The following is an 18,916-nucleotide window of genomic DNA, read 5'->3' on the forward strand; positions in this document are numbered from 1 at the left end:
CTGATCTAAGCCATATAATTACAAGCACTGAGCATGACTCTTCTAACAGCCAACTATGTGAATGAGAAGTGCAGTGGAAAGAGTTGCAGGATTAAAAAATCAGTGGATTTAAGATTTGGGTCACCTATGAGACTGACTAGTTCTATTTTAAAACCAGGTAAATTGTTTAACATTTTCAGACCTAAACTTCACTTTATAAAATGCAAGTGTTAGGAAATATGTTGACTACAGTTTTTGAGGGAAGACAGTAAGAATAGAGTTGGCCACGAAAAATCAAGGGACTACAGTTAGTGCAACTTCAGTTCTCAAGTGCTTCAAGTCAGAGAACAAATGGGGGCTGAGTAGTGAGGTCAGGTTGGAGGCTACCTTGTTCACAGCATGAGGATTAGGCAAGGAGAGAGCCCCTACCAAAAACTCCTATAACAATACTGTAGTAGAAAAACATCCCAAGGTCTAGTCTTAGTCCATTCAGGCTGCTGTAACAAAATACTATAGACTGAGTACCTTATAAACAACAGAAATTTATTTCTCACAGTTCTGGAGGCTGTAAAATCCAAGATCAGTGTTACCAGATCCAGCATCTTCATGTCTTTCTCCATAGCACTGATTTCCTTCCAAGGGCCCAATCATCTATCATATGAGTTTTAGGAAATGCATATTTAAATCACAGCAGATTTTCTGTAAGTTTTCATCATTTAAAAATTAAAGATTTGTCTGTAAAATTATACGTTAGAAAAATCAGATCCGATCAATGAATTAAAAAAAAAATTAAGAAACCCATAGAGCAAATAAACTACCTGATACTGTGGGAAAAAAATCCCTAATGGGAATCATGATTCTTATGAACAAAGCATAGTGATTGTGTATTTTTACGTATGATTATATATATTTTTATACTTTTCCTACAGTTCTACATGATACATTCAGTTCTAAAACTATTTCATTACATTTGTATAAGATGTACAGTTTTACTAAATGAGTAAAAATGGTAAAAAGGTTCCAAATCAACTTCATGTCCTTTGTTATTGTTAGCTGAATAAACATTACCTTAATTTGCCTGAATTATTTTTTAACATTTTGGTAGTCAAAAAAGTAGAGGAGAAAGCTAAAAGTAGCTGCTATGATAAGTTTATTCATATGAAACTACAGGAGACATTTAGCATATGTCTCATCATTACTAGCCTTCCTAAACTCAGACAGCTCCTTATTAGATACATGATTAGCCAATATTTTTCTTTCATTCTACGAGGTACTTTTTCACTTTCTTGGTAATGTCCTTCAGCACATATAATTTTTTTTCCATTTTGTGGTACAGGGAATCAAACCCAGGCCTTGAATACACTAGGCAAGCACTCCACCGAGTTATGAGCCAGCTGCCCTTTTTTAAAGATAAGGTCTTGTTACATTGCCCAGGCTGGCACCGAACTTGTGGTCCTCTTACTTCAGACTCCAAGTAGCTGGGATTACAGGTATGCACCATGGTACCTGTTTAAATCTAACGTGTTTCAAATGTTGTTTCTCTAATTTATTTTATTCATTTATTTTGTTACTGATGAGTTAAGCTCTTGCATCATTAAAGCCCATCAAAATGACTGATGTCTTTAGAAGAATATAAAACTTAAACACCAGGTAAAAACAGGTACCAAGGAAAGGCAAATTTGAAGACACAGAGAAGACAGCTATCTACAGTAGTGTCCCCTATCCATCTCTTGTAGTCTAGCCTATTAGACTGAGGTGGATATATTTTAAGTCTCCAGTGGATGCTTGAAACCTCGGAAAGTACCAATTCTTACATATACTATGTTTTTTCCTGTATGTATATAACTATAATAAAGCTTAGTTTTACTTTGAGATCATTAAGTTAAATGAGGACTACGTGAACACATGCATAGTCAATCTGCTAGCCAAGACACCCGATAAGTGACTAACAGGTGGGTGGCATACACAATTCTGATACACTGGACAAAGGGATAATTCACATCGTGGTAGGATGGGACAAAGGTGCAAGACTGCAGCATGCTACACAGACTGGTGTGCAATTTAAACTTATAAATGATTGCTGGCCTTTTCCATCTAATATTTTTGGACTATACTTGACTGCTGGCAACTGAAACCACAGATAAGGGAAACTACCGTGCAAGTTATGGAGAGAGGGCTGGAGCAGATCTTTGTCCCACACCTCTCAGAAAAACAAAATCACCTCGACCTCAGACTTGTAGTCTCCTGAACTGTGAAAAATAAGTTTGTGTTGTTTAAGCTACCTGGTTAACAAAATAAGAAAAGTAATTTTCTGACTAAACTCTTAAGGAAGAGCACTAAGAAAGAATGGCGGCAAGAAAAAAATCCTTGTCTTCAAAATATTTGTCAAACTGTGTGAAAATGAAGCATCTTCTCTCCAAGAACAATGAGAACAGACAAAGGAACAGACTCCATCCTCTTGTAGGAATTCAGCAGATCAGGACTCTCAAAAGTCTACTAAGTCTTCTTCATTTGAAGTAAAGCCAAAGTCCCTAAAGCATCTAAGGCCATTCATGATTGGGTTTCCTGCCATCTCTAGAATTATGCTTGTATTCTCTCCTCCAACTTACCCCTTTCCAGCAGCATCTGCTTTTTCAGATAAGCCTTTGTAGACATCTCAAGTCCCCAGCTCAATCAATGGTCATGGGGCACTATCAGAGTGAGGTCGTCTCCATCATATCATTTTAGTAAAAAATCAGTCTTCCCTCCAGCTGTGCCAATATCTTCTACTTCTCCCACAAACCCACATACATACCTGCTTTTTATTAAGGCACATATCATTATCAGCACAGCCTAGTTCATAAATTAAATGAATACAGCAATTTTATTCAGTTTACCTTTGTAACTTGGCCTAGTAGTTGCTCAACAATGGATCTTGAGTGATCATATATGCATCATTTTCCTCACTGGACTGAGATTTAGAATTAGTGCCTTTGCATAGTTTATGCCTTTACTTCCTTTTTTCCAATTTCTGTTAGCAACTAGGCAAAGTCCCCAAATTAACTTTCCTTTTGCCTTACTGGGCTAACTAGAACCTTGGGTAGAGAGCAAGTATTAAAGTCTCTGGTTCAACTCTTTCCTATTCTTTTAGCATTCTACTCCCTGAGAGGACTTAAATACATCTGGGATCTATGAAAGGTCCAATCTACGAGGTGAAAGTAATGTTTGTCTCTGAGCAAGGAATCAAGAGTTGTGTTGCACTCTGAGTTTCAATATTTTTTTTTACTCCATTTATGCCAAAGGAAACACACTAGTACCAGGCAAACTTTTTGGGAGCTGAAATCCATCTTTACTCCTTAAGATATTCCTCAGAATCTTATTTCATTTGAAGAAAAACAAACAGGAAAAAAAGTTTTCTTCTAAAAATGTACAAAGAGTAGAAACAGGAAAAAAATCTATTAATATGTTTAGCTAAAGGAAAAGATTAAACCGTGAAATGTTAGCTCACTTGCAGTCAGTTAAATGGCTATTAAGATTATGTTTCAAAATAGAAATATTAATGAATACTAAGTTTAAATTTGAGTTAGTATAAAAACAGAACAAAAACACTGCTTATCCAATAATCCAAACCTTTAAAAATCTGACTTCAGATTAAGTTTATAAAAAATACAGAAATACGGGGCTGGGGATTTAGCTCAGCAGCATAAGCACCTGCCTTGCAAGCAGGCGGTCGTGAGTTCAATCCCCGGTACCGATAAAAGTGAAAAAGACAAAAAAAAAAAAAAAAAAAAAAAAAAAAAGAAAGAAAAAAAAATGCAGAAATACAAAGCCTTTATTAGTGTGAACTTACATTTACTTTCTCTAATGATATACTATTATTTTAATAAATTTGAAATATTCAAATGTAAGTCAGAAGAGTGTTCTTATTTTCCAAAGATCTACCAAGAGACAGAAGACTGGGAATAGTCCTAGGACCTTAAAATATACATAATATGTTACATATATATACATATACATATATATATATATATATATATATATATATGTATAAAGAGAAAAAAACTGGTTCTTACCCTTGTGCCTCTTCAGCTGGGGAAAGCTGCTAATTGTAGTTGCTTGGATTATTTCCACTACAATCTGATACCTGATTTTAAAGAGAGAGAAAGGGTTGAGTAGGAGGAAAACACTATTTGTACAGATACTTTTAGACTATAATTATATTGAACAAATATATCATAGATCTGTGCATCCTAGCCAAGTTTTACTATAATAATCCAACATGGACTCAACACGTGAAGGAAGCTGGGTGCTGGGCTGTGTGCTAGTCAATTCTGAGGCCCTAACAGAAGAATCACAAACTGGCCTTCCCCTTCTACATGCCCCGCACCCATAACAAAGGCATTACTACATCAAGATAGGAACTTTAGGAGTTCTGCTCAACTCTTTCTCCTCTCCTCAGTACTCTCTGGTATCTAGAACCAGCAGACTCTAACTCCTAGTCACACTGTCCAAAGGGATGGCCAGGAGCTACCTGTGCCCATTTTGATTAATTAAATCATACACAGAGTTCCTCAGTCACACTAGCCACATTTCAAGTGCTCCAACTCACATGAGGCTTATGACCCAATCGGACGGTACAAACAGAACACTGCAACGGCGCAGACAGAGGTTCTGGATGTGCTTCCTATATACTTCTCAAAGCTGTCCGCTCACCTCCAGCCACATTGCCACTGCCTTGGTGCATTCCCTCATTATTTCTCACCCAGAAGAATGTTCCAGACTGATGGTATAAAGTCCGCAATTTCTTTCCCTTTCCCCTCCCTCTCTCTTTAGCTATGGACCTAAGCCTAATCAAACTCACCCTCTTTCCTGCTTAGAAAGTTTTCCTTATCTCTCCATGTCTGCAATAGTACTGTCATCCTCCCCTTCAAAATTTTACTATTTTAGATATCTAAATACTAGTAAACATCAGCCCTAAAGCCCTGTAGTTATTTGTGCTTTGAACATCTTCACACAAGCTCCTTTCTTCTTCCTTTACCTTCCAGCATGCTTGTTCAAGCCCTCTGCTCACATATGGGTCACTAAGACAGCAAATCAGTTTACCTGTGCCCCTGTGTTCTATCCTGCTCTTGCTCATCCAAACTAGCATGAGCACCTCCTGACAAGCTCAGCTTCACCTCCCTTGATCAATACTCCAGAAACCTCTCAAAGTAGTTAACGGATGCACGCCAGCCTGCACGCCTTCTACAAATTCCCATAAGCACTCCGATTTCTTTTTCTTTTCGATAAAATGTAGACTTCATCCAGGTCAATTTCTATACTGTCCTGCTAAGACTTTGGCTCTGGATTCCTCTAGAATGTGATCCCCACTTATCCAACTGAATCTTACATATATCATTTCTCCCCTCAAGTCTTTCCTAATGACTTGTAATGCGCATTTTCTCTTTTATCTGAAATTCTAAATTACTTCTGCACTGTGATAACACCACTTACTATTTTATATTACTGTTTTAAAGAATTACACTCCTAGTTGGGCATGGTGGCACATGCCTGTAACTCCAATACTTGGGAGGCTGAGGCAAGAGGACTTACAGAGTTTAAGGTCAGCCTGGACTACACAGCAAGACCCTGTCATAAAACAAAACCAAGCTAAGCCAAGCCAAGCCAAACCAAACCAAACCAACCAAACCAAACCAGAGTAACACTTTCACAAAGATGCTACAAAGAAAATTGTGTGTGCAGTCATGTCAGGGCCTCACAATCCTTCAAAAAATGGTGACACATATTTGAGCCTAACATAAAATTATGGCTTTGTCTGTATTAAAGACACTGGCTTTTTTCTGCCCATCTAGATCTTGAGCCTTCTGAAGACAGAGAGTGTGTCTTGTATTCTCCTATAATACCTATGTTTGTACTACCAGATGTTAAGTACTCAATAAATATTAATGAGCTAATACTTAACAGGTACATATAATATTCTGAACAATTTGTTCTTTTATATTTTTAGTGATTCATGATTTGGAACAAATGAATCACCAATGATACTGAAGAGAATATACACCACCTGAGTAAAGAGTTAACATTAAATCAGAATGTAATGCCAGTTAACATTTATAGATTCCTTTCATTAGGTACCTGGTAACTGTTTAGATATTTTAATTCACATGATCTCACTTATTCCTCATAATGGGTCTATAACTATATCCCTATTGCAGAGGAGGAAACTGGAGTTTTGTTGGATTAGGAAATGGATACAAGGTCCCACTGTCAGGATTGCCAATGAGGGTTGCCTGACTTAAAGCTCATACTGCTCTGTATTTTCCTGCTACTGTACATTAAGATTCAAAATACAGGTCGATGGCGGATAGATAGCATCAGCTTTGGAGGCTCTCTGAGAAACTGAACTTAAAATCCAGGAATGGTGCCGGGCGAGAAATCTTAAGCGAGGGGAGATATACTTTGTCAACCCAGGAATGAACTAGACTGGGAGAAACCAACTGGAAACGCAATCCCAGTGATATAACAGGAACAGATAAGGTCTCAGCCTGGAAGCTGGACCCTGCGCCACTGGAAGCTGGGATTTGAATTTCCAGCAGCCACTGCTGTGTCCCAATCGGCACGGCAGGGAGAGAGGAGCAAAAGCTCTGAGAATGGGAAGTGGTGAATGGAGTTGAGAGCGGGACTGGCTAGGAGCCCTGCATCGACCTGCGGTGAGTGAGCGGATCGAGGACCCTTCCATAGGAGGCTTCAGCAAAGGACATACTGGGACCGGGCAGACTAGCCAGCACAGGCTGTTGTAGTAACTTCAGTCACATGTTCCCCTCTCAAGCGTGATTGGTGGGGAGTGCCTGGCCTGCATGATGCCACTGACTAAAACCCAGTAGGCTAGCCCAAACCAGGTCCCAGCGTATGGAGGTGCACCCTAGCAGTGAAGTCTTTGGTAGGTTGACCTGGAGGGGCGGGCCCAGCATAGGCTGCCCAGGTCTCTGTCTCCCTAGTACACTGCAGTGGGCAGGAACACCTAGCGGGCGCAATTCAAACAAACTGTAACTGACAAAGAAAGAAACTGGGCCTCCTATATTCACTTATATAAAAGGAACAAAAAATATGGGTAGAGGGAGCAACAAGAAAGGGTCCTCGGCCCCCAATCCTGAGAAACATGCAATATCAGACACGGCACCAATAGACATAAAGCGCTATCTCCAGAGCCTCATAGACGAGTTCAGGAATGAAGTTATTAACGACCTGAAGCAAGATATAAGTAGAATAGTTAGAGAAATGCTAAACACCGCCCAAGAAAAAACAGATGGTGGAATGGAGGAACAGAAAAAAAGGGGAGAATTGTTTGATGGAGAAAATAGAGCAAACACAGAATACGTGAAGCAAGTTCAAAGAGATTACCAGAAAACTAAAAACTCTATCGAAAACTGGCATAAAAGCTTGAAAGAAACTAAGGATAGATTATCTCAACTGGAGGGCAGATTTGTAATATGGGAGCATGAAATGAAAAACTTCTTAAAAATAACAACAAAAAAAACCAAACAGCAACAATACAAAGGCTAGAAGATGACAAGAGGATCTATAACTTAAGAATTAAGAACATAAAACAAGTAGGGACACAAACAAATGGACTACAAAGGCTGTTCACAGAAATAATCCAAGAGAATTTCCCTAATTTAGCAAATGGTTAAGATACTCAGATGTACGAGACATACAGGACCCCAGCCACCTACAACCCAAACAGAGCTACAATATAATAATCAAAATTCCAGAAATCCAATATAAGAACAGAATATTAAAAGCTGTCAGAGACAAGAAACAGATCATTTACAAGGGAACACCCATCAGAATTACAGCAGACTTCTTGGCACAAATCATCAAATCACAAGAGCGTGGGGGAAATAATTCAAGCTTTGAAAGATAATAACCTCCAGCCAAGACTGATATATCCTGCACAACTGTCCCTAGAGATTGATGGAAAAACAAGGTGCTTCCAGGATAAAGAGGAACTAGGGGAATTCAACTTTACAGAGAATACTGAAGGATATTCTAAAAAAGGAAAATACCAAGATTCCAGAAATAGTGGCAGGAAGGCCACAATGAATGGAGCAGAAAGTGAAATGAAGAAGACAAACTGACAACAAACAACAGAAAAAGAGCTCAACAGAAATGAGGCAGAGAAGATCGGATGGTAGGAACCAGTATTTTGGAGAAAACAAGACATCATAATAGCTAGTGCTGATTTAGTATCATCTTGTTTTGAAGCCCCATCAAACTTGTATTCTTCTGTCTCCATTGGTCTTAAAAGGTTGTAACTTATTGGATTTTATTATATATGATAATATAAGTAAAAACTTTATAGACAAGGAGATTATACAAAAACCATTGTTCATTTCCTGTTAATTGGTTCTAAATACCCTGTAATAATGTCATTCTCTTGAACGGTTTTATAGTGTCTTGATATGTTTGGTGCTACAAAGTTATACTCAAAGATTTCAAGGAAAGAGACACTATGGTAACTATTTTTATGTCAGGATATCTTGTGGTAAAACACTATTTTGCTTAAATGGTTATGTTTTAACCTGCGCTGTTCTGTTATGCCCTCTTTTTTTTTTTTTTAAAGAATCTCCATCCCCCCCTTTTTAAAAATTATTTACTTTTTTATCTTTTTAATTAAGGGAAAAATAAATTAAAATAGCAGGATACATTATAGTAACCTACTTTGATTTCCTATTAACTTGATTTGAAACCCTGTATAGCCCTCACCATCTTGTTTTGACTGATTTTCCCCTATTCTGCTTTGCTTGATAGTACCAAGTTCGAAAGTATAGGCAAAACTGTGAAGACAATAAGATTCATTATGACGCCTATTCCGGCTGACTATTATCTTCTTTTAAAGTCCTGTAATGTCTCCAATGCTTTGGTTTTATTCTTTACTGTTTTGTTCAATTTTATTATAACTGACAATTCTTCTTAAAATAGCAAGAGGCAGTATGGTAACCACTGTTATCACCTTGTATTTTGTTTTTACATTATCTATTATGTCCATCCTTTTGATTTGACTGACTCTGTTCTGAAATGTCGCATTTGGTTTTACTCTCTTCAAAAAAAGTAGTAAGAACTGAGGGAGTAATAAAACCCAAAATGTGTAATTGTCATTGTACAAAAGAAAAGAAAAGAAAGTGCCCTAAAGGTTATAACTGCATATATGTTTAAGTGTGTAAGATAACCATATTACTTAAGTTTTTTTGGATCATTGAACAAAACTGTTTGCACTCTCACTGTTTGAATGTCCACTTTATATGCTTCAGTTTTGTAACTTGAACAACTATTTCTAAGATGAGAATATGTAATCTATTAACTAGTGATTTCTTACTATTTATTTTTTAAATTTTGTATTACTTGTACCCTTTTTCTGTTTTTTTCTTTTTCTCCATAAATAAAAAAAAATACAGGTCAATGCTTATTTCTTTTTGTTTGTTTTTTGAAACAGAGTCTTGCTATGTAGTTCAGACTGGCCTTGAATTCACTATGTAGCCCAGGTAGGCCTCAAACCCATGGTAATCCTCCTGCCTCGGCCTACCCAGCTAGGATTACAAGGTTGTACCACCACACCTGGCTTAATATTTATCTTGTTGAAGTCTCTTCAAAGCACATAAGCTGCAGTTTCTTTTGATATGTACTACCTAAGGAAATGGTATGTGTGTGTTTAAAACACATACAAAGATTTCTAAAGTAGTCATACTTTGTTCTGATTACAGAAGGACTTTAGCCCAGTCAAACACTACCAGGATCACTACATCCAACAAAATCAGGTTTACAGATCCACAACACTGAAGCAGAGACTGCATCTCAGAGGAAATACAGAGGGAGCACCCAACAAAGGAAAAGATAACATTACTCTGGGATCTGGGAAACAGTATAGCATTCAAATGATATTTAGATAAAACAGCATTCTGGTGGGCTCAAAGTAGGGCTGTTTTATAAAGGGGTCCATTTTGGATGATTCAGGTCCCATTTCCTTGGTAAATATAGAGTATAAGATTGATATGCTATGTTGAGTTCAAAGCCCTCTCATCTGCACCTATGCATATGGGTTACAAACTGAAGCTGCTTCAGGTTGTCAAATACACTCAGATCCTCCAGGCGCAAGCAGGGTGTGTCATTCCTTACTGCTACCATTCCAAGATGCAAAGTCTGATAGTCTCGAACTTTAGAGAACAAAACTTCTTAGTAAGAAAATGAAAAGGGGATCATAGTATTTTACAGCTCTATTATAATATGTGGGAGAAATCCTGTTTCCTGTTAATTTTGTCACTGGCTTCAGTCTCTGTTACTCCTGCTAGATAAATGGTTGGGCACTTTGTCTTCTCAATCTGAGCCAGTCTTTACTTCCTCTACAGTGGCAAATGGTCAGTGAAGAATATACATGAAACATAACAAAGTTAACCACTACTGACACTTATTTTTCAATCATTTTTCCTATGCAAATAATATTTTTAAACCGTAAGACTGGGTTTACAACATGCATACTATTTTAAAGCCTTTCTATTTATCAATCGGTGTTTGCTTTGTTCATTTGTTTATTCAGAACTATGAACTCACTACGTAGCCTAGGCTGGCCTCACACTCGCAGGCACTCTCCTGCCTCAGCCTCTTGAATGCTAAGATTACATGCATGCACCACCACACCAGGCCTTTCTATTATATTTAAATACGTTAGTGCCATGTCATCGGCAATACATGGCAAGCTATTGTATAGCTACACCAAAGTTTTTAAAACCAAACCATTTTTGTTGGTCATTTTGGTTATTTCAAGGTTATCTCTATGTTAAACAAAACTGTAAAAAACATCCCTGGAAAATCTACACTGTCACAATTATTTCCTTAAGATAAGTAATTATGGGGGCTGGTGATTTAGCTCAGTGGCATAAGCGCCTGCCTTGCAAGCAGGCAGTCATGAGTTCGATCCCTGGTACCGATAAAACAGAAAAAGACAAAAAAAGATAAATAATTATAAATCAAAACTCGATAAAAAGAATTTTCACATTATGAATCTATTATAAAAATTGAAAGTAAGTACTGAAACCTTTTGTGGTGATACAGTCCTATAATTCCAGCACACTAGGAAGCTGAGGCAAAAGGATCACACTTTTGAACCTAGCAATTTAGGGACATTCTTTGTCAAAAAAGTGAAAAACGGCTCAATGTGAAGACTCTGTGTTCAATCATCAGTACTGAAAAAAATCCAGCTTGATTTCCTAATAATCTTATTCATTTTACTATTATATATGTTCATGAGGTTGCTTACATTTATGACATCAACATAGTACAAATATTACTTAAATACAATGAGGTGATACTGCAAATCTCTTCCCAATTCCACATTCTTTTATTTCTCCCCACAAAATACATATACATACATATTTTGAGATGAGGTCTTCTCTGTGTAGTTTAGCCTGGCCTTATACTTACTACATAGCCCAAACTGGCCTTGAAATCCTCCTACCTCAGCCTCCAGGGTACTGGGATTATAGGTGTGTGCCACCACTGGCTGCCCAACTCCACACTGAATGACATCATGCTGGTGGCTCTACATTGGCCACAGCTAGACTATTACCACCATAGAAATTATCTACCACTAGTCAGAGTTCTCACCACACCCAAAAATCAAGTGTTAAAAATTACTTAGTGGCCATTTCTACCATTTTCACTACCATTCTTTTAACAGACTTTGTGAATCACAAAACTTTTTTGGTGGAGAAGCATAGCATCATTTCCTTTCTTTCTTCTGTCTCGGTCTCCCTGTCCCGCCCCTCTTCCCGCAAAAAGAGCATTTTCTGTCCCTAACTCTTGGTCCTTCGTTCCAAGTATAAGAAGCCTCATCTGTGGTCTTTCTCAAGACCCCATTCATTCCTCCCTAGTGAAAGAGATTTTTATCTCCCATAGGGAAGCAGGAATTGGGCACAAGAAGCACAGCCTCTTTTCTGTCTCTTAAAAACGTGTTATTTGCTTCCAAGGGCAGCAAGCACAGTAATTCCAGACCTTACAGGGACATGAGAAAGTAAGGACAAGGGAACTTGCTCTGGTCTAACACTCCTATTTGAGAAAAACTAATCCAGAGGCTCATTTTCAGAAAGCACACTGCTTATACATAAAAACCGAATTCTCAGTTATCTATCAGTAAGGTAGCATTTGGTCTCCGTTTGCCTTATTTTTGGCTCTAAAATGGGTCAGACCTCAGAGTGGAGAGGACATAGATGCTTAGTAGGCCCCAAATCCCCAAACTTAACACAACACTGCAAGTGCCACTTAGTGATTGATCCTGTTCCCCACTATATCTACTTGTAAGCCTTGGCCTAATGATTATAATAATAATACCAGTAACAACTAACAATTGGGAAAGTGCCAAATCTTGAGCTAAGTGGTATCTGTAAACTGACTTGTAGGCCAAACAGTCATTCATAAAATAATCTACCTATCCACAATGCTGATCTTACTCCTACTATAAACACACAGTGAATTTTTGTAAATTTCTGAGATTACCAATTTCTTCACACCAAAACCTTCTTTTATGAAGCTTAACATTACTGTCAGTGCTCAATCTTTCCTTCTATATGAAAATAATATATACCATTTGATATATTCACTTCCTACCTTGCTGGCTTCTCCTAATTCTCAAATACCAACAGAACACACTGTACATTTGAAGTCAATGTACTTTTATTTCTCAGAAAACTAAAATATCTTTTATAGCATTTTTCATAAATAGACTCAAATTTTGTTGTAGTTTTCAAAACAAAATTGATATTCATTTATTCCTTTCATAAAAATTTACCAGTATCTTCTGTTTATACTTTCTGGTTTGTTATCTCCTTATCCATCCACACCAGTCTTTTCCTTAGCAGTTTTTATGTGCTTACTGATTTCTGACATGGTACAATAGTTTGTCTCAAGGGATGTTCAATTTCTTCTTTCATATTCCTTTACAACATAAAAATCTTATTTCACTACTCATGATCACATTGTATTTTTAGAATCACTGTTCAAAACACTGAACATTCAAATCATTTAAGTTCATGAAAGCATGAAATTTTAAGAATTTTGATATATTACATTCAAGTTCAAAAGTACCTAAACCAATTCAGATATAGTCCATTTTCCTAAAGAGGAAATACCAAATTCAGTAACTCGATCTAAAGTTTATTTATTAATTGTGTTCCTTTACTCTTGATTTATTTTAGCAAAAGAGAAAACACTTTTCCAATCTTAAATATATGCCACATAAAAGGGTTCCCTTTTCTTTTCCATGCTAAACAATTCTCACTCTTTTAAATTTCAAATCTTCCAATACAAAATTTCCTTTCTATTAGATACCTGAAAGATACTTTATTTTGCTCTTAAACTGAGGGGTCAAAAACCCAGGACTGAGAAACAAAAATCTTGGCTTGGTGGTAAATGAAACTGTAGCAATGAAAAGCTGCTCTGATTTTATTACCACCTACTAGTCGGATAGTCTATCAATATCTTTATAGACAACAATATATTTTTTTTTTTGGTGATACTGTGGATTGAACTCAGGGCCTTGTACACCCTACCTTGTACCTCCCCAGCCTGCAACAATACTTTCGATGGTACTGTTCAATACATATAGGATTAGGCCAAGACTAACAGCAGCAAAGAAAGAGTTAGCTCTATACTTGGTGGAAACTCAACAAAGATGAGTTCCTGGGATGCTGCTGTTTTCTGCCCACCTGGTTAACAAATCAGCCAGCACATGGAATCTGCAATCATATGAACCTGCATGCAAATTCCAGCTCTGCTATCTGTTAGCTATGTAATCCTGGTCAAGTCACTTGACTTTCTTCAATTACAAAAATGGAAAAATAGTATCTAGAAGACATGAATGTTTTAGGGATCAAACAAGATGATTATTATAAAGAACCCAACATTGATTTTAATATATAATATATACTATATGTGATACAGTAGCACAAACAACTATTTGCCTACCTTAGCCCATATTCATTCTTTATTCTTCCATAGTAACAGAACTCTCCATTTTCTAACTGGGCCTAAGGTTACCCAGCATACAATTAACTAATATATCTCGACTACTTTGGCCATTAAAATATAAGCAGAAATATCACATAGCAGTTTCCAGAAATTTCCTTGAGAGCTACTGCATGTGCTTTGCAGGGCTGGAATTTGAATGCAGGTTTTTCCTTCCCTTAATGCTGCTCCCTGGAATTAAGATGTGAAGGATGGCACTCTGGCATTACCCTGGACCACAGGACTCTGAACTGTATCTTTAATAATTGCAGAATGGTGAGCTGGAAGGAGCCTAGGTTTCTGAAGAAGGTGGAGCCCCCAAAAGTCTTAAACTGTGCCCTGTATTATTCAGCCTTTGAAAAGAAGGAAATCATGCCACTTGTGACAACATGAATGATCTTAAAGAATAATACTACATGGAATTAGGCAGACAAAGAATACTACATCATCTTAGAGGTGGAATCTAAAAAAGTCAGACTCATAATAGCAGAGAGCAAAGTAGTGGTTATCAGGGGCTGGGATATGAGGGAAATGGGGAGATGCTAGCCAAACTATACAAAGGCACAGTTATGCAGGGTAAATAATTTCTTGAGAGGAGAGCCCTCCTCCCTGGTAAGCCAGCAGCAGTGTGAGAGAACAGCAGGCATGCCAGGAACAGAACAAGTCAGTGTCTCCCATGAGCCTACCAGCACGCAGCCTGAAAATCAACACCCCACTACCACCTCCCAGTTAACAACTGGTTGTGTTGAGGTCAGCTGGAGTTGATAGCAACTAAGGCACATAAAGCAACTAAATGCTTGTATTGTTGATTGATTATGCTGACGTGGGGCCAGAGGTCTGAGCATCTCTTGGAAGGATGACTATATGAAATATAGCAAATATGGGGGATTTCCTTCAATTTTCTCTTTGAAGGCAAAATCGTTTTCATTATTTTGTCCTGATTAATTGTTTTGCTCTATTCAATATTCTGTTTCGATAGGTTTTATAATGTTCTGCTTTTGGTATGATTTTGCTATACCTGATTAAATGGACAACTATTGTGAAGATAACAAGATATATTATGATACTATTACTGCTCTCCAGGTATCCTGCTGTGAAATTCTACACCAATTGCACTGCATTGTCTTGATTGACTTTGTTCTGTGTTGTTTTGTTGTATTTTACTGTCTTCAAAATAATAATAATAATTTCTTGAGAGCTAATGTTCATCATAATGACTACAGTTGGTAATATGGGATTGCATATTTGAAATTTTCTAAAAGAGCTGAACCTAATTGTCTCTATATATATACAAAAAAATCAGTGGTAACTATGTAAGGGGATGGATGCTAATTAGCTTGATTGTGATAATGATTTCACAATGTACATGTATACCAAATATATGGTATACCTTTAATATGTATAATTTTTATTTGTCAGGTGATGAGGGTAGGAAATCACTAAACTTTAGAAAAGTCATCATTATTTGAGAATTTCCTATAATTTTCAGCTCACTAGTGAGCTGAAATCTTTACTAGTGAAATTACCCCCAGATTAATATTGGAGAGAGAGACAGAGACAGAGAGAGAGATTACCAATGTTAGTTGCATGCTATAATCACTTGGGGGAGCCCTCTGAAAGTACTGATGCCACAGTTCTTCCCTAGACCAACTACTTGAAAATTCCTAGGGGTGAAGCCCAGGTGTGTGTATCTGCTGTGGAGGAACACATAATTTTCATTACAGTATGTGTTAGAAGTATGCTGAAGACTGACTTACACAGCGTAGGCAGTACTGGATGCTTTCCTGGCCCACAATCTGTCTGGTCCTTTATAAAAGGTACTAAAAGGGCAGAACCTTTCAATTCTCCTTTAATATGTAATGAGCCCATTTTATCTTTGAAATAAATAGTCCTTTCTCTAACACAGCTCTAACTGCTGACTTTTACAAATGGCTGCACCTGTATTTTGAATACAGGACTGCCTCCCTGGATTGTAGAATCAAACACCATACACATAAGCAGCGGGAAACCTCCTCATCCACCTGCACCAAGATGGTATTCACATTTCTGGCTCTCGTGTTGATTCCTACTTCTACTCAAAAGCTGTGGAAAACTCAAAATAGTGTCCCAATACACAAACTAGATCTTCATTTCTGAATCTTGGACGCTAGAAAATAAAGAGAAGTACATAGCTACAAAGGACAGTGAAATATTCAACTATAATTTTATTTTATTTTTTTTTTTGGTCTTTTTTGTTTTTATCGGTACAAGGGATCGAACTCACGACTGCCTGCTTGCAAGGCAGGCGCTTATGCCGCTGAGCTAAATCCCCAGCCCCCTCAACTATAATTTTACTAAAGCCTGGAGGATTCTAATTTACAGCCAAGGATTAAAATCTGCTAGTTTAGTATAGTAGAATGAAGTTTTTCTAGCTTTCTACTGTGAAAGCACCTCATGCTGACACAGAAAATAACCAAGCTACTTCAGAACTATTAATAGCTCCTTCACAGTTTTTTATTTTGTTTTTCACTTAATATATTCCACACTAGCAGAATGCAATTATCTTGTTTCCTTTAGAAAATATGCATCTATCTCTCAAATATGGAAGTAATAAAAGTGGATGATTTTCATAAGCTGTTTAATCTAAATAAAATACATACCTTGCCTTAGCTTATCCCAAAATTTTACTGAGAACAATCTGAAGATAGTGACCTAAAACACTAATAAAGTCAGACATCAAAATACTCTATTGTACCAGAAAAACGATGGAATAGTTCAGACTGATTGAAAATAGCAGTCCTTGGGGCCAGAGATTTGGCTCAGCACTATAGCGCCTGCCTGGCAAGCGTGAGGTCGTGCATTTGATCTCCGGTACCAAAAAGAAAGAAAGACAAAGAAAATAGCAGCTCCCTTAGTGTTAGGATGCTAAGCCTCAAAAATGTAGATTTCACACAAATACCTAATAAAAAGCAACCTGACTAAAATAACAGTAAGCAGACCCTACCATTGAATAGGAGAAATTCTATATTAAATAACATCATTTATGCATTATCACCTACATTTGGAGCAAAAAGATAAATCTCTGCTGTAACAGTCATCCTAGCATTCTTTCTAGGTATACAAGTCTAAGAAGCAGAGAATAAAGATTAACCATCAGGTCTATTCCTATGATGAAAGGGATAACATAAATGCTGCAAGAAAAAGGACATCCCAGGACCATATCAGACAGAACAGCCAGAAATTCCACTACACAGCAAAACCCAAGGAGTTGTTCTCAGTCTTGAGTCTAGAGGTAGTCACTTCTGGATAGGCAGTATTCACAAAAGTGTTCAGACAATAACTCTGTGTGGCTGTCTCTACTACAAGAAAACTTCCTTCTGCAACATTTTCTCCTAATGTTTCTGTCAAACGTGTTGAAAAGACTACAAATTCTTCAGGATTACCAAGATGGCATAGTTTATGATGCCATCTGCATGTGACTCTTTGAAGGAAAAAACTCTTTTTTAACACCTTGTTACATGAGAATTTTCAACCCTTCTACAAAAATCATTAATAGGGTCCCCAAGACTTACATGAGGAACTAAAAACTGATAAAGAAGCAGAAATCACAGAATGGTCATTCCAGCTGGACTCGTCATTTCAACTTAATTAAGCACAGAAATGCATTTTTCTTCTAATAAATTAAACACTATAGAGCTTGATCTAATCATCAAGGTATTTTCAAACAATCTCCTCGCTGACTATAAAACTTTGAGGAAATGCAAAGCCTGACAGTAAAATGGTCAATACAAAAGAGTCATACATGGAATAGGAGTAATGTGGGAAAGGAATATTCCTTTCACATGTCTGTATTACATCACTCCTGTTGGTGGCAGATGCACTGTGGGGAGGATGGTGAGAGGAAGAGCCTAGTAATCTACAACTTTTTATTTTAATTTCAATTATCAAGAGTCATTGGGAACTGAAATGATCCTGAAGATGCATCATAATCAGTCTGAAGGCATTTTTGTAAAATGCATACAACTCAAACTGTCCATAATTGAGGAACAGCCTTAAAAACATGGTATATTCACCCATAATCCATACAACAATATGGATGAACCTAGAAAACATGGAGACAGACACTAAAGGCCACTTAATTGTCGATACCATTTATATGAAATAGCCATAATAGGCAAATTCATAGAGGGAGTTGATTAGTGGATGCCAGGGAATGGCAGAAGTTGAAAAGCAGAAAGTGACTGCTAATAGGCACAAGGTTTCTCTTGAGAATGATGTGCATATACTGGAATTAGAGGTGTTGGTTGCACAGTGTTTGACTACCCTAGAAACCACTAACTCTACACTGTCAAATGGAGACTTTTATGTAGGTGAATTACACACTAATTTGTGAAAAAGGCATAGCCCAGTTAAGAATTGGTACTGTCCCTTAAATCTCTCAATGCCTAACAAAGACCCAATTTCGGACGTCCAAGGTGCTATCTTTCAATTTTGTCCTGTTTACTAGATTAAGAGGAAGTGCTCTTCGACAAAGATTTAAGTGCTCACACTGTTTCTGTTCCATCACATATTAGTGGGAAAAAGGAAAATGTAAAATCAGAACTGCTCGTGTACTCTTTGGTCACTTAGGTTAAGATGATCAACAATGATCCTACTGGGACCAAAGAAAGTTTTTCAGTCATCCTGGGGCAGCAGATATCATGACTTTATTCAGTAAAGGGCAACTCTTGCTAAGCTTCTTTTTTATCTACTACATGGCAGACTCTAGAATTCAATTAGTTCATTTGGCAAATACGGTTTAAATTTGAACTATTACTTTTTATTAAAATTCATTTATCTTATAAAACAGAAACTGTACTGAAGCACAAAATGACAGGTGGTATTAAAGAATTATTAATTGATTATTCAAAATAATTAGTTCTGATTT

At 37.2% G+C, this 18,916-nt stretch overlaps 1 protein-coding gene across 1 annotated transcript in view; it reads right to left on the reverse strand.

The window, feature by feature from the left end:
• Snx25 (sorting nexin 25) overlaps positions 1-18,916 on the reverse strand; it is a 122,029-nt gene that overhangs the window by 52,886 nt on the left and 50,227 nt on the right. Inside the window, exon 6 of the mRNA XM_063234662.1 lies at positions 4,032-4,102. Coding sequence (XP_063090732.1) covers positions 4,032-4,102 — 71 coding nt within the window. The remainder of the gene's footprint in view (positions 1-4,031; positions 4,103-18,916) is intronic.

The sequence above is a fragment of the Cavia porcellus genome, unplaced genomic scaffold (genome assembly GCF_034190915.1).
Source record: "Cavia porcellus strain 051 isolate PalLab524CR breed Dunkin Hartley unplaced genomic scaffold, mCavPor4.1 scaffold_24, whole genome shotgun sequence".
NCBI classification, from domain to species: Eukaryota; Metazoa; Chordata; class Mammalia; order Rodentia; family Caviidae; genus Cavia; species Cavia porcellus.